Here is a 13,622-nt window from a genome sequence, read left to right on the forward strand (position 1 = left end):
GAAACTGAGTCTCCGCGAGGGTGGGAACCTCGGGTCAGGGATCCGGCCGGAGACCCAGGGGGCCCGGGGGGCCCGGGTGTTTCCAGATGCGTGTGCGGGCCGGGGGCGCAGGATACGTGCTTCAGTGCCCCCGCCAGGGAGGAAGGTTCCCTGCGAGGGACACCTCCAGCGGGGCCTGCCGCGCGGCGCACCCCGGGGAGCCCCTCCCACTGGTGTAAAACGGAATCAAATCCGGCTACCGCGGGCCAGGTTCCGCTCCCCGAGGCCGGCCGGGCCGAACCGGGTCCGGCTCGCTTTCTCCTCCCCAGCCCCCTCCGCAGGGGGCCTCCTTCCCTTTCCAGCAGGTGGCTCCGCGGGACACCAGCTCAACCTGTTGGACCACAGTGGGCGGCGCCAGGGGGGCCCTGGCCCTCACCCGGGCTGACCCGGGATCCCCGCGCAGGGGGAGGGGCGGAGTCCCGGTCCCTCCCTCCCTCCCTCTCCGGCCGTGACTCAGCCTCGGAGCCGCTGCCCTGCGCCCCAGCCAGGGGCGGAAAGTGTGAGGCGCCCCTGAGGGCCAAGGCCAAGCCAAACAGCCCCCCACCTCAGACATTATCTCACTGGAGAATTAGAGGGGCTGTAGGAGGGAGGGGGCACCAGCAAGCCTGGGGCGCTCCCGCTCGCCGAATCCGCTCCGGGTTTTCCTGTCGTCCCTGTCCCCCTTGGGCCCCGCGGCGGGTCAGGGCTCCGGGTTTTCTTCTCGGCCCCGCCGGGCAGAGTCTGGTCGGAGAGGGCCAGGAGCGCGACGGGGGGGTGGCGGGGCGGCCGGCCGGGGCTTTCCCCTCCCTTCTCCAGCCGTCGGGGTCGCGCGGGGCAAGAGTCGTGCCAGGGGCTTGCCAGCAGTGCCCGACGCGCACGTGAAACGGAAAGGGGGCTGCTTGGTAGTGGGGGGACGTGATGGCCCCGGGAGGGAGGGCGGGAAGGCGGCTCCTGGAGGGCAGAGCCTGGGCCTCCACAGGCCGTCCGAGGGCGGGCGCCTTGGCATCGGCCCCCAGGTTCAGAGAAACGAAAGGCGCCCGGTACCTCGGGCCCGCCGCGGCTCCCCTCTCAGGGTCGCCTCCGGACTCTTGCTGGACCCAGTCTGGACCTGCAGGCAACAGGAGTGCCATTCTACACTCTCTGGACAGTTCTGGAACCTCCAGTTTGTTTCTCAGGGACAGCCCTCCTCCCCCACTACCCAGGTTTCTCTTCTGGTCCAAAAGGCTCCCTTCCTGGCTCAGAAGCGGAGCGGGGACCTGACCTGAAGTTCCTGCGTCCCCCGCAGCTCCTGGCCCTTACCGCGCCAAACCACAGCCTGCAGGCTGGGAAACACTGCCTGGGGCCTGTGCCCCCTCCCACCAAGCCCGGGCCAGGCCCCAGGGGCCCGCTGCCAACCCTGCCCAGCCACCAGGCCCGCACTGGCCCTGGGGTCTGGAGGGCAGGTGTGGAGCCTGCGGGGGCCTCCTAGGGAAAGCGTGGCAACCCAGACCCGCAGGTTCAGACCTAAGTCTTGGGCGACCAGCTGGACCTCACTTTGGAGAGGGGAAGAGTGGCGGGAGGTGGGTCGATATCGGGGGAGTGATATGGGCCTATATGGGCCTGACCAGGGCGGAGGATGAAAGCCCGGGCTGGGAGTTAGTCCGTCCTAGGCGGGTGGGTGTGCTGGGGCTGGAGACAGCGACTCTGCGCGACAGCCAGGTGCAGGGACTGGCCGGGCCACGTGCGCTCGGGGGCCGCTTGCAGAGCCTGGAGGGAGAGGGCTTCTGGCGGAAGAAAGGCGAGGCTCTGTCTGGGCGGGGTCCTGAGTGAGTGGGTCTGGGGTCCTGGCTTGGAGGGTGGGAGGGTGCTGCTGAGCTGGAAGCGGAGCGTCAGCCTGCCTGCCCTGGGCGCCCACCTCTTCCCCGCTCCCCCCTTGCCTCGGCTGCCCCCGCTTCCCTCGAAAAACCCGCCGCCCAGGAAACCGCTGGGGGCGCTCAGACCGCAGCGCGCCCCCCCGCCCGCCGGCGCCCCCACCGCGACCGCCCAACCCACCTGAAGGGGCCGTGGCTGCCAGGGTTGCCCCTCCCGCCGACTCCCCCCACACCTGCGGGCGCACTATTTATAACTCGGCGCCTCCTCCGGGCCCCGAGCGGGTGCCGGCTGCGCCTCGGAGCTAATCGTCCCAGGGATCTCTGCGCCCCTCACGGCCGGGGGAGATAAATTTAGTCTCAGGAAGCTCGGGGAACATTTTCCAAAACTCCACGTCCCAGAGAAGGCGGCGCGGAACCCCTCTGCCCTCCCGGCAGCCAGCAGGCGGCGCGGGTGTCGGGCTCCCGGGAGGGACGGCGGGGACGGAAGGGACCGGGGGCGGCGGCCGGGGGGGGGGGGGGGTGGCCCCCAGCGTGGCGGGACGAGCGGGCACGCCTCCGAGGGTGGCCAGGACCGGAGCAGGTGCTCGGCGGGGAGCGCCCGAGAGGGGGGCTGGGGCCTTTCGGAGGGGAGACGCGAACGGGACCGCGAGGAAGAGCCTGTGCCCTTGGGGGTCTGCGCTCCGCCGCGGCGGGGATCACGGCCACCGCCCTCCTCCCGTCCGCCTCTGAGTGTTCCTGGGAAGACACAGGCCCCATCCGAGATCATTACCGGAATAGTCGGCTGTGCTCCGCGAGGCTCCCAGACCCCTTCTCTGGGACCCCGAGCCTCCACCTGCCCTTCGCACGCCATTGGGGTCTTCTATCCCACTAACCTGCTAGGAGTCCTGGGTGTCAGGATGCTCCTCCCAGGGCTGTGGCCTGTGGGGTCCCTAACAGCTCCGCAAGGCTCCTTCCCAGCTCTACCGTCCATTCCTCTACCCCCTGTGGCCACCGGAGGGCCCCTGGGCACCCCGGGGAAATAAGATGCCCCTCCTCGTCCCCTTTGGTCCTCCACTCCCCGCTTCTGCTGCCCCGTGACAGTAGTTCAACCCCCGAGCCTGCTCCAGCTGGGCCCAGAACGCTGTGGGGAAGCTGCTGCATCTCTTTCCCTTGGAGAGGAGGGGGGAGGCGTAAACCAGGGAACCATGTCCTGGCCTGTGTGGTTCAGGCAGAAAAGGCATAGCTGGGACCCCCAGAGGAGCCCTCGGAAAGCAAGAACAAGAGCTGCCTAGAGTGGGGGTGGGAGTGGGAACTGTGTGCGGGTGCAGCTGGGGGGTGGGTTCTGGTCCTCTCCACACCTTGGCCTGCCCCCCACAGTACTATTTCAAAACAGGGGAGCTGGCTGGTCCAGAGAAGCCCTGGGGCTGAGATGAGAAAATACCGTTCACCGGCTGACGACCCTGCGCAGCGCGCCATGGGCCTGACCTTCCACGGGCCTGGCCACCTCTCTGGGCCCGTTTCCTTCCAGTTAGCGGGGGAGGACCGCCGCCGCCCTGTCTGCTGCTCAGGTGGGCTTGTGTCGGTTTCTGCACACTTGGAGTGAGAGCAGCGGGCCCTTCCTCCGGGTGTGCGCAAGAGCAGCGGGCCCTCCGGGTGTGTGCAAGCTTTCCCTCTCCTCCGCCTCTCCTGGCTGCCTGCCCTGGGCGCCCACCTCTTCCCCGCTCCCTCCTTACCCGTCAGGGCTCTCTGGATAGCTGACACTGGCCTCGGGCCACCTCAGATTCCTCTTTTTACTTCCTGGGCCCTCCCATCCATCCACCACTTCCCCTGGGGTCTTTGCCAGATACCCCCTCCCCTGGCAAAGGCCCTGGAGCTCAGAGCTCTGAGACTCCGGGGTCCACCTCCGTGCGCCGTCCCAGCCGGGCCCAAGAAAGGAAAGGGAGGCAGAAGGCCAGAGCTTGAGTCAGGGAGGGGCTGACCAAGCAGGTATAGGCTATTGTGGGGGGTCCTGGGAGCCCCACACCCCTGCAGGAAGGTGACTTCTATGTCCTTCTCTGCCACCAGCCTTTCTGTGGTTGGATTCAGGACCTCCTCCCTTCCCTCTGCTGTGCCCTGGGGTGCAGTCGGGGTTGGAGGGGCCTGGTAAGAGCACTGAGCTCATCATGTGGATGCCTAGTGCCTAGAGAGGGTTGCCGGCTGCTGGGTTAAAAAATCATTTTGAGGGGGTGCGTGGGTGGCTCAGTGGGTTGAAGCCTCTGCCTTCGGCTCAGGTCATGGTCTCAGGGTCCTGGGATCGAGCCCTGCATCGGGCTCTCTGCTCGGTGGGGAGCCTGCTTTCCACTCTCTCTCTGCCTGCGTCTCTGCCTACTTGTGATCTCTCTCTCTGTCAAATAAATAAATAAAATTTATAAAAAAAAATCATCTTGAGGCACGCCTGGGTGGTACACTTGGTTAAGAGTCCGACTCTTGGTTTTGGCTCAGGTGGTGATCTCAGGGGTGTGAGATCAAGCCCTGTGTCGGGTGTAGAGATTATGTGAAACCAAGGAAAATCTTTTTCTTGTGTTTAAGATTTTATTTATTTATTTGACAGACAGAGATCACAACTAGGCAGAGAGAGAGAGGAGGAAGCAGGCTCCCAGCGGAGCAGAGAGCCTGATTTGGGGCTTGATCCCAGGACCCTGAGATCATGACCCGAGCCAAAGGCAGAGGCCTTAACCCACTGAGCCACCCAGGTGCCCTGAAACCAAGGAAAATCTTAAAAAAAAAAAAAAAAAAGAAAAAAAAGAAAGAAAGAACGCGTACACGTTCAGGCCGGCCACTTGTCTCAACTGCTCTCAGTCACCGGCACGTCAGGCCCAGACGGTGCCTGTAGCCTACAGATCAGGCTCTCCTGTCCAAGCCTTGCGCCCCAAAGTCTGTTCTTCACGCAGCAGCCAGTGTGAAGACCCCGCAACAGCTTTCTTGTCCCTCTACAGGAAGCCCTCCTTACCCGGCTTGTGTGGCCCTCTGCGACCTGCCCCACACCCACCCCACCTCAGCTTCTCTTCTCCAGAGCACCGATCCCCCAATAACACCACTACACTTATTCTTTGGTCATTATTTCCTGGGCCTGCCCCCGAGCACAGAAGCTCCCCGAGTACACAGGGGCCCGTTGGGATCACCGCCATATTAAAGCCTCCCACCGGGCGTCGGGCGGGGGCTTGGTGACAGTTGTGGAGCGAATGCAGCTCGTGCACAGACTATCTCTGGAATGCTCTCCAAAGGACGGGTAAAGCTGACCGGCTCCCGGCAGGAGCGCCGGGGGCGGACGGGGGCCAGGACGGAGGGTCGCGTCCCACCAGCGCAGCTCCTTACTCTGGGTCTCTGTTACCTTCACAAGTGGCACTACAGGCCCAGGGAACAAGGACTGAACTCGCACGTCAGCGGAAAGGCTGGTCACTGGGAGCGAGCAGAAGGTCCCGTAAACTTTCTCTAGGCCTGTGCCCCAGGAGGGGAGGGCGGGGCCAGGGCGGGCCGGCTCTGAGGTTGTGGAGGCCTGAGAGTGGGCCTGCCACCGAGGGTGAGCAAGGTGCTGTCCGCGGTGGAGTCACGGGACTTGGGGGAAAGCACGCATCGCTGGCTGCCAGGGGAAGTGGAGTTAGTTCTGTTCCTTCTGGCCGTTTGTGCCGTGCAGCAGTAAGCCCCAGGAGCCTGGGTGGCCGCACAGGCGCGGTTCACCCGTAGCCACCTCTGAGCCGGAGCAGCAGGGCCCAAGGTCCTCTGTGAGCTGCGGACCCACCAGGCCCAGCACTCTGCCCCAGATCTTCAGAGGCAGGGAGCTGATCAGACCAGCCCTTCTATTTAGGTTTCCAGTCTAAGGCACAGCGTCTCCCAGAAGGAGACCCCACCCAGGTTGGACCCCTCCCTCTCCACCGGTTGGGAGGAACCCCACGGTTCCAGCCCCAACCCTCCCTGCCCAGGCATCAGGGAGTCAGAACAGCTGTTTTTTTTTTTAATCTCAGTTCTGTCCCGGACAACCTTTCTTCCCTGGTCTGTACCCTAGCTCCAAGACCCCTCCAGGGCTGAGTTTTTCTGATTCCCTTTCAGACAGTTAGAACTTTAGGCCCCAAGGCCTGTTTATTTTATGTATACACACACATGCATCTATGTACATGCACACACACACATAGTTCAGTGACTCTCGAGCAGAGAGACCGGGGGCAGCCCCTTCCTGGCACTAAGAGAGCATCGAGAAATCAACCATCTGGGCTGGGGGGCTCACTGTGCCAGGCTCGGAGAAATGCCAGCTCCTGCGGCGGTCTTCCTGGGGTCCCAGCCAGCAGGCCGAGCTCCTGGGCCCCGGAGGTCCACCCGAGGTGGGGGCTGGGAATGGAGGCCCCGAGAGGCCAGACCAACAGATGGCACACCGGAAGCAAGATCCGCACTTCCCGCGGTGTCTGGGGCCCCTCCATGGTGGAGCATGGCGGGCCCCAGGGGTCTCGATGGGGGCTGGGCCGGGCGCTAGAGCAGAGAACAGGAGGCTGAGAGGCGGGCTCTGGCCCTGAAGCAGCGGCTGTGCTTCCTGTTTGCCCTGCCCTACCCTGCCCACCTGCGCTGAGCCGGGGTCAGCTCCCTCCCTGGCCATCGTCAGTCCAGCAGCTCCTTGATGCACCAGCAACACAGGAGAATGTAAGCAACTTCCTTCAGGGTCTGCTGCAGGCCCTCCCATCCCGTGCCCACCTTCATGACGGGCACCCGGAGCCCAGTGTCTCGAAGGGCCCTCCGGAAGGAGAAGGGCAGGGCCTGGGCTAGCGGCTGCATCCGGGGCTGCATGAGGGCAGCAGCTTTGGGGCGAGTGGGAGCCGCCTCTGGGGCCTTTTATCAGCAGTGTCCCCACCCCCTCATGCCTCATGACTACGGACAAAGGCCCCCAGGGTCTAGCACAGGGAAGCTTCTGGGCGCAAGCACGGGCTGAGTCAGCCTCTGTGGACAGGGATGGAGGCTGGGGTCAGGAGGGGGAGGGTGAGCCCGGCCGGCCACCCCAGCCCCATCCTCCACAGCCAGGCCTGCTCGGCTTCCAGCCCAGGTCTCCAGACCTTGGGGCCAAGCCTGCGTTACCTCTTCCCCCAGTGCCCAGCACAACTCCGGGCTCCTGCCCTCTGGGGGGCTCCTGCTGAGGCGGGCCTTGGGAATTGTGCCGAGAGCTCCTTTTCAGTCTGCACACGCGCGCGTGCACACGCACACACACGCACGCAGGCGCGCCACCCCCTTGCAGGGAGCTGCCTGGTCCCCTCTGGCATCTCCCATCCCCTGGAGCAGGAAGACACAGCAGGGGCGGGACAGGAGAGACAGTTTATTGACAGCTGACACCCCGGGGCACCTCCGTCCCCCACTGCGGTCGCGGGTCAGGTGCGGGAGTTGCGCTCCTCGTCCTGGTTCTCCAGCAGGTAGGCGGGCCGGTAGGCCGGCTGTCCCCCAGGGCTCAGGTACTTCAGGGCTGGGTTCCGCACTGTGTTCTCCCGGCCCCCCAGTGAGGTGTAGCTGGGGGAGCAGGGAGGCGAGTGTGGGGGTGGCTCGCTCCCCCCAGCACCCCGTCTTCCCCCCGCCCGCTGTCTCCGGAACCCCTTACCCGCGGTCGTACAGGATACAGTAGGGCACGAAGAGCTGACGGAGGAAGTCCCAGATGTCTCTGTAGGTCCAGTCCTGGGAGGTCAGAGCCGAGTCAGGGGTCCCCTCCCTCACTTACCCCTGGCCACCCGGGAGGAGCCCACCCGGGGCTGCTTCTTGGTCCCCGAGGGTAGGCCCCTAGCTGATTCTCTGGTGCGGCTCACCAACCTACACAGGTAGGCCACTGGCTGTGGAAGAGAAGCCTTCATCCCGGCCCCGGCCCCGGCCCCGGCCCCTTCCCGCGCGTGTGTGAGCCTGCGGGGAGCAGGCCGGCCTGCGCAGGGGTGGAAATGGGCCCCAGCTGTGCCTTCTGACACGGGGCACCTGAAATGACTTCGGCGCAAGTCAGGGACAGAACTTTGACTTTCCGCAGGCCACTGAGTTCATCCTTTTAAAGCCCCCATTTGGTCGGCTTTAGTAGTTCTTTTCTTTCCTTTATTTTTTCCCCCCAGCGTCCACCTGCAGGTGGGCACGTGCCGGCTAAGCCGCCCTTTTGGCCTTCTCCCCTTGCTCGCCAGCCCCCACTCAGGGGGCCCGCTCCTCCCACCAGCCCTATTTTTAGTAGTTATTTAATTTTAGGAAACTGCAGCTTGAGTGTAAGTGGGTGGCCAGCGGCCCCCACACTGGGCAGCACAGACCTAGCGGGAGAGAGCGCGCGCCTGCTCTCAGGGTGCAGTGGACGGCGCTCAGGCCGGAGGACCCGACGGCACAGCCTCCCTCGGGCGGGTGTTTCTGCATCTGAGCCCCAGGCTCCAACCGCTCCCCCACGGGGGATAGGGATGGGGAGACTAGAGGCAGCACAGCCTCTACCCCGTTACCAGCAGCGGGTTGACGCGCATGAAGGCCGGCCAGCCGGGGTCAGTGGGGCTGAAAGGGCAGAGGCTGCAAGAGTAGGGGTCCGTACGGCGGGTGCCCATCAGGACAGCCTCCAGCTGGGGGTGCCGTGTCCGCAGCTCGCTCAGGGCCTGCTTCATGTCTCCCTCAGCCTCCAAGACCCGTAGATTGTATCTGGGGAAGGAAGGGGGCTGCGGTCAGAAGTGGGCACTGCGGCGCTCCCCCCACCGGAGCCCCAGCCTCTGGGCACCTAGTACCTCTTGATGGTGTCCTGTAGGAACTGTTCGAGCTCGGGGAAAGGGGAGATGCTGCGGATATACAGGATCTGGAGGAGTTCCTGGGTGTCGGGGTGTTTCCTGGGCAGGCGAACAAAGCATAGGCTTGCCAGGCAGGCCGGGAAAGGCTCTCAGAGAACTCGCACTGTTCTCCATGGACGGACAACCTCCTGCTTGCGGCTCTTCGGTCCTTCCTATCCACCAGAACCACTTCCTCCGGGAAGCCCCTTCTGATCTCTCCCTTCTCAGATCTGGAGCACGCAGCCCTATGTCAGGTGAGTAACTGCCACCTCCCCAACAAGACTGCGACCTCCCTGTGTCCCGGTGCAGGATGATGACCTTCAGGTCCATGCCCCGGGCACACCATGTCAGATGCTCAGTAAGCAGCGGGGAACAGAACTGGAGGCCACCAGGGCCACCTCCCTCCCATACCCCACCCACCGGCCACGCCTTCCCTTCTGGCTTCCTCGGGCCTCACACGGGGAGCTGGACAGGAGGGCAGACGGGCCCCCGGAGGCCTCGCGCCCCGAGGTTGGCTCACCTCTGTGCGGCGGCATGGAAGAGATGCAGGAGCGCCGTGCAGTCCTTGCCTCCGTTGAAGCCCACGCAGAGGCGGGCGAGGCTGTACCGAGCCAGGGCCGTCTCGATGGTCTGCAGAGCACCTGCCACCTTTTCCCCCAGAGAAGACCCTGCGAGCAGGCAGAAGCCACCAGCTAGATGCACGCGGCCGGTGGGGGGCAGGGGTGGGGGATGGGAGCAGGCCGCCTGCTTCAAGTCTCCGTGGCTCCCCAGAGTGGGTCGGGTACTGTCCGGACTCCCATGCCCCGCAGCCCCACCTCGGTGTCTGCCCTCTACGGGTCCCGGTTTCCTTCTGTTCCCTGAATTCCCACATCGTCTGCTCTCGCCCACCTCCTGGGCTGACCTCCCTGCCGCGGACGGAGGCCCCTCGTCAGCGACAAGTCGTACCTGGGGACCTTTCTTGTCACGCTACTGGCCCAGAAGGGCCTGGTGTACGCCTGTGCCGGCGAGCTGCCCAGCCCCGTGCCCTGGAGGGCACCGACGCCGTCTCTGTGCGCGGGAGCCCCCGACAACCCCCGCGTTCCCGAGGCCCAGGGAGTCAGCCCAGCGCACGGCGCGCCACCCCTCCCCGCGGAGGCCCCTACCTGATTCGGCGAGTCTGTACACGGCTTCGCTGGCCTGCGGCACGGCGTCGGGAACATAGGGGACCAGCGACCCCGGGGGCAGGCGGGCGGTCAGGTAGGCCAGGCCCTCCTCCAGGGGCCCTTCCTCCTCCGAGTCCAGAGTGAGCTTCACCTGATAGTAGTTGCTGCCCCAGTCAGGGTAGGAGCCCAGGCCCAGCCTGCGCCCAAAGTGGGCCTGGGCCTCGGCCAGGATGGGGGCGATGGAGGCCTCGTCGGCGGCCACATAGAGCTCCCGCAGGTGAAACCGCACAGCAGTGTTCTGGAACAGCCCCTTCAGCCCCTCCAGCACCCTTCGCAGCAGCTCCGGAATGCCCGGGAAGAGGTAGACGTTCCGGACGGAGACCAGCGGCAGCTTGAAGGGCCGGCCGGTGCGGGGATCGGTGCCGTAATGCAGGCGGGCGGAGGAGGGCACGAGACACAGCTTGGCCCAGCCCTTCCCTCCCAGGGCTCTGATGGCTGCTTCCAGCTCAGGGTGCGGCCTGAGTTCGTCCCCAAAGGCCTGTGCTACTGCCTCGAAGGTCACGTCGTCATGAGTGGGGCCGATGCCCCCTGCCGTGAGGACGTGGGTGAAGCGGCTGGAGAAAGAAGTGACCTCGGCCGCGATGGCGGCGACCTCGTCAGGGACAACAGAGACTCGGCACACCTGGACCCCTAGGGAGCGCAGCGTCCGGCACAGAAAGTAGGTGTTGGTGTCCTGAGTGTGTCCCTGGGAGGTGAGACGGGGACCATGAGAGTCAATGCCACGGGGATGAAGAGCAAAGGGGCGGGGGCGACAAGCCATGTCTGCCTGATACTGGGGCACCGTGCTCTTGGGGGACGCTGCCTTGGGCCGCCAAAAAGCCTGGACTGGGCATTGGAGTGAGGAAATCCGTCTGAAGGGTCAGGGACAGCATGACCTGCCCTGGGCCTCTTTCTCCATACTTTCCCTTGACCTCATCTATGCTTATGGAGTCTGTGGTCAATTCCACACCAGCCCTGACGGTTCAGTCCCCTGGTCCGCCATGGACGCACATTCCTGGCGGTTGTCCCTTTGGTCAGTGGCAGCCCCAGACACTGTCCACAGCCCGTCGGGCCCTTCCGCGTCGCCCCTACTGCCATGTCTCCCTCTCATCGGCATCTCTTCTGTGTCCCTACTGCCACCAGACAGGCCCTTGGCACCTTTTATCTGGACGGTGGCGACAGCCCCTGGCAAGGCTCCCAGCCACCAGTGTGGACTGCCGGGGCCTCCTGACTAACCCTTCTAATATGCTACTGGGATTGCACCACTCTTGGGCTCAAAACCCATGTATTGTTTCCAGCCATATACAGAATAAAGTTCAAATTCCTTTGCAGAACTTTTGACGCTGTGTCGCGGGTGTGTAGCTCATATTCTCTCCCAGCCCCGTCTCCTTCTGCTTCTCTGCAGGGGGCTTAGTGGGTAAGGGTTACCCGGGAGGAAGAGAGAATCGGGCTGGAATCCCAGTTCTACCACTCCCAGCTCTGCTACCTCTGGCAAGCTTCTCAGTCTCGTAATCTATTAACAAATTTATAGTAAAAGTATCAAACCTCGTGGGAATGTTCTAAGGATTAGTAAGATGGCCTATGTGATATATTCAGCGTGCTGCCAGGCCCTAGTAAACCCCTCAGAAAACAGGGTCAGTGCTGCTATTCCAACCTGAAACCTACCATGACCTTTCGAAAGACTTCTGGATTGTTCAGAAGGGATTTCTCCCATCTAGGACTTTCCTTCTATTTTGCTTACTCACTCTGCTGAATGCCGTGGGTCATTTTCCCAACAGGTTGGCTAGAACTTCCGCGATAGCACATGCACCCATTCCTCCTTGACCTGCTGGACTCCTTGTCATTCCTGTAAGGTCCCTCCTACCTCTATAAGGCCCCTTGACAAATTGTAGTGACTTTGCTACAAGTTTTCAACGGAGTTACTGAAAGAACAGAGGGCCACTTTCCCTGTAATAGGCTGGACTCACGCCAGGACCCTACTGCAGCAAGGGGACTCCTGCCCCGCTGCCTCCTCTCAACAGAAGGGCTGCAGGCGCTTAGGGATGGGAGGCTGCCACCCCCTCCCCCCTCTCCTGTCCCAGACACACCTTGAGGATCTCATCTCCAACAATGATGATGCCCGCCGTCACGCTGCGCCCTGGGGGAGGGTCAAAGGCCCTAGATGCCATGGTCCTGCCTTCTCTGCCCCTCTGCAAGGCCCTCCAGAAGCCACCCAGGGCCCCCAAAAGGGGTCGAAAGCACGGGAGTCGCGCCAGGTCTACAGGGCACTGGGGGCCATAGCCTGAAAACAGGGGGGTCTGGGGTCAAGGGAACCTGGAGGAGCCAGAGAGGGCACCGGGGGAGAGCGGGAGTGCCCGTCCTTCCTCTAAGACCTCGCCAGGCGCTGGGTAAGAGAGTCCTTTATCCCAGCCTCTAAGAAACCCCAGCCCCGGCCTCTTCACAGGTCTTCTGGGCTGGGCTCTAGTCTCAAAACGTCCTGCTCTCCCAGCACCCGCCCCTTTGAACAGGTCTGCGCGCCGAGCTCGGCGCCTGCACCTGCAAATACCTCCTCTCGCGGGGCACCGTGCCTTCGCGTGCCTCGACCCCTGAAGACGCCCCTGCCCGCTTCGCCCGGGAGCTCAGGCGCCTCTCCCGCACGCGCCCGCACCCTCTCCGGCCTGCAGTCCCGTCCCCCCGCCTCGCCGCAGCCCGCCCCGCTCTCCCACGACCCCACCTGCCTCTCGGGCCCCGGCCCGGCTCGCGCCCTCGGCTCCCGCACGTCCCGGGCGGCCGCCGCACGCAGTCCCGCCTCACACCCGCACCTGCTCACAGCAGTTGGCCACTCGGCTGTCGCTCACACGAGTTCCAAGGGCCCATTGGTGCAGCTGGCTGTCGCTCGCCCGCCTTAGCGGGGGGGGGGCGCCGGGAGGAGCGCCGGGTTGTCATTGGTGACAAGCGCGTGGCCACGCCCCCGGAACTGCGGGGGCGGGGCCGCGGGGCGTGGCGGGGCCGCGGGGGCGGGGGCGGGGGCGGGCCCGGGCCGCGGAAGGGGCGGTGGTGGGCGGTGCTCCGAGGACTTGGGGTGCGCTCTCGGCGGAGGCAGGGGCAGGGAGGCGTGCCTCTCGCTGCTGTCCTGCTTTCGAGTTCTCGCGGGCACGTGCTGTCCGGCCCTGCCTGACTCCGGGCGCCGGGGCTGCCGCGGGAGGGTTGCATAGTAGCGCAGCCAGCTGCGGGGACACCTGGTGTGGGCACTGCCCGGGGTAGGACAATCTCGGGGGGAACTTTCACTCACCTCCGTTATGAGCGATGAAGCCATAAGTCACCTGTCGACAACACCCCCCCCCCCGCCCCCGAGTGCTCAGTTAAACGTCACCGTTGCCTGATCACTGGTTTCGCAGGTACCACTGAGGGCAGCCTCACAGGCCGTGCTGTGTGTCTGCCTCGGATTCTCAGGTCATCCCGGAGTTTCAGTTGCCTTTGGTCTAAAAGTTTCTTAAATTTTAATGTTTGATCGGGGACCTTTTAAAAAATTGTTTCATTTTAAGGAGTATCTATGCTCAAGGTGCATTTTGAGCTCACTGTCCAGAGTCGCGCTCCACTGACTGAGCAGGCCGGAGCTCCCGCTGGGGCTTCTCAATAGGCTGGTTTAGTCTCTCCCATCCAGGAGGGTTACGGTGGGAGCCTGGGGTCTGCATTTAGCAAGCTCTGCGGTCCTGCCGATGCTCCCGGTCCCTAGACTGCTCTCTGCAGCAAATCCTCGGAGTTCACTCATCACTTGAACAGCTGGACCACACCCACCCTCATTTTACTCTAAGGCCCAAGACAGACAATCCCCATTT

The 13,622-nt window shown here is 64.1% G+C and overlaps 2 protein-coding genes across 5 annotated transcripts; both read right to left on the minus strand.

Annotated features, from left to right (window-relative positions):
- Window positions 1-5,937: 5,937 nt before the first annotated feature.
- Window positions 5,938-6,936, minus strand: LOC123393750 (lens epithelial protein). Its single transcript, XM_045086834.1, has 2 exons — window positions 6,436-6,936; window positions 5,938-6,347 (listed from the first exon to the last, which is right to left on the minus strand). The coding sequence occupies exon 1, from the start codon at window positions 6,657-6,659 to the stop codon at window positions 6,474-6,476; it is 186 nt and encodes a 61-aa protein (XP_044942769.1). The 5' UTR covers window positions 6,660-6,936; the 3' UTR covers window positions 5,938-6,347; window positions 6,436-6,473.
- On the minus strand, window positions 5,938-12,607 carry FLAD1 (flavin adenine dinucleotide synthetase 1). Of its 4 annotated transcripts, none has more exons than XM_045086832.1 (10): window positions 12,522-12,607; window positions 11,892-12,085; window positions 9,766-10,510; window positions 9,144-9,291; window positions 8,585-8,683; window positions 8,312-8,501; window positions 7,456-7,529; window positions 6,945-7,136; window positions 6,436-6,488; window positions 5,938-6,347 (listed from the first exon to the last, which is right to left on the minus strand). In XM_045086832.1, exons 2-9 carry the CDS (start codon window positions 11,970-11,972, stop codon window positions 6,452-6,454), a joined length of 1,566 nt encoding a protein of 521 aa, XP_044942767.1. In that variant the 5' UTR covers window positions 11,973-12,085; window positions 12,522-12,607; the 3' UTR covers window positions 5,938-6,347; window positions 6,436-6,451. The 4 variants fall into 4 exon arrangements, with proteins under 4 accessions (XP_044942767.1, XP_044942768.1, XP_012904467.1 ...); XM_045086833.1 differs by having other exon boundaries at window positions 12,518-12,601; XM_013049013.2 differs by lacking the exon at window positions 12,522-12,607 and adding an exon at window positions 12,350-12,370.
- Between the last annotated feature and the right edge of the window lie 1,015 nt (window positions 12,608-13,622).

The sequence above is a fragment of the Mustela putorius genome, unplaced genomic scaffold (assembly GCF_011764305.1).
Source record: "Mustela putorius furo isolate JIRA1106 unplaced genomic scaffold, ASM1176430v1.1 tig00000997_pilon_pilon_pilon, whole genome shotgun sequence".
In the NCBI taxonomy this organism is placed as follows: Eukaryota; Metazoa; Chordata; class Mammalia; order Carnivora; family Mustelidae; genus Mustela; species Mustela putorius.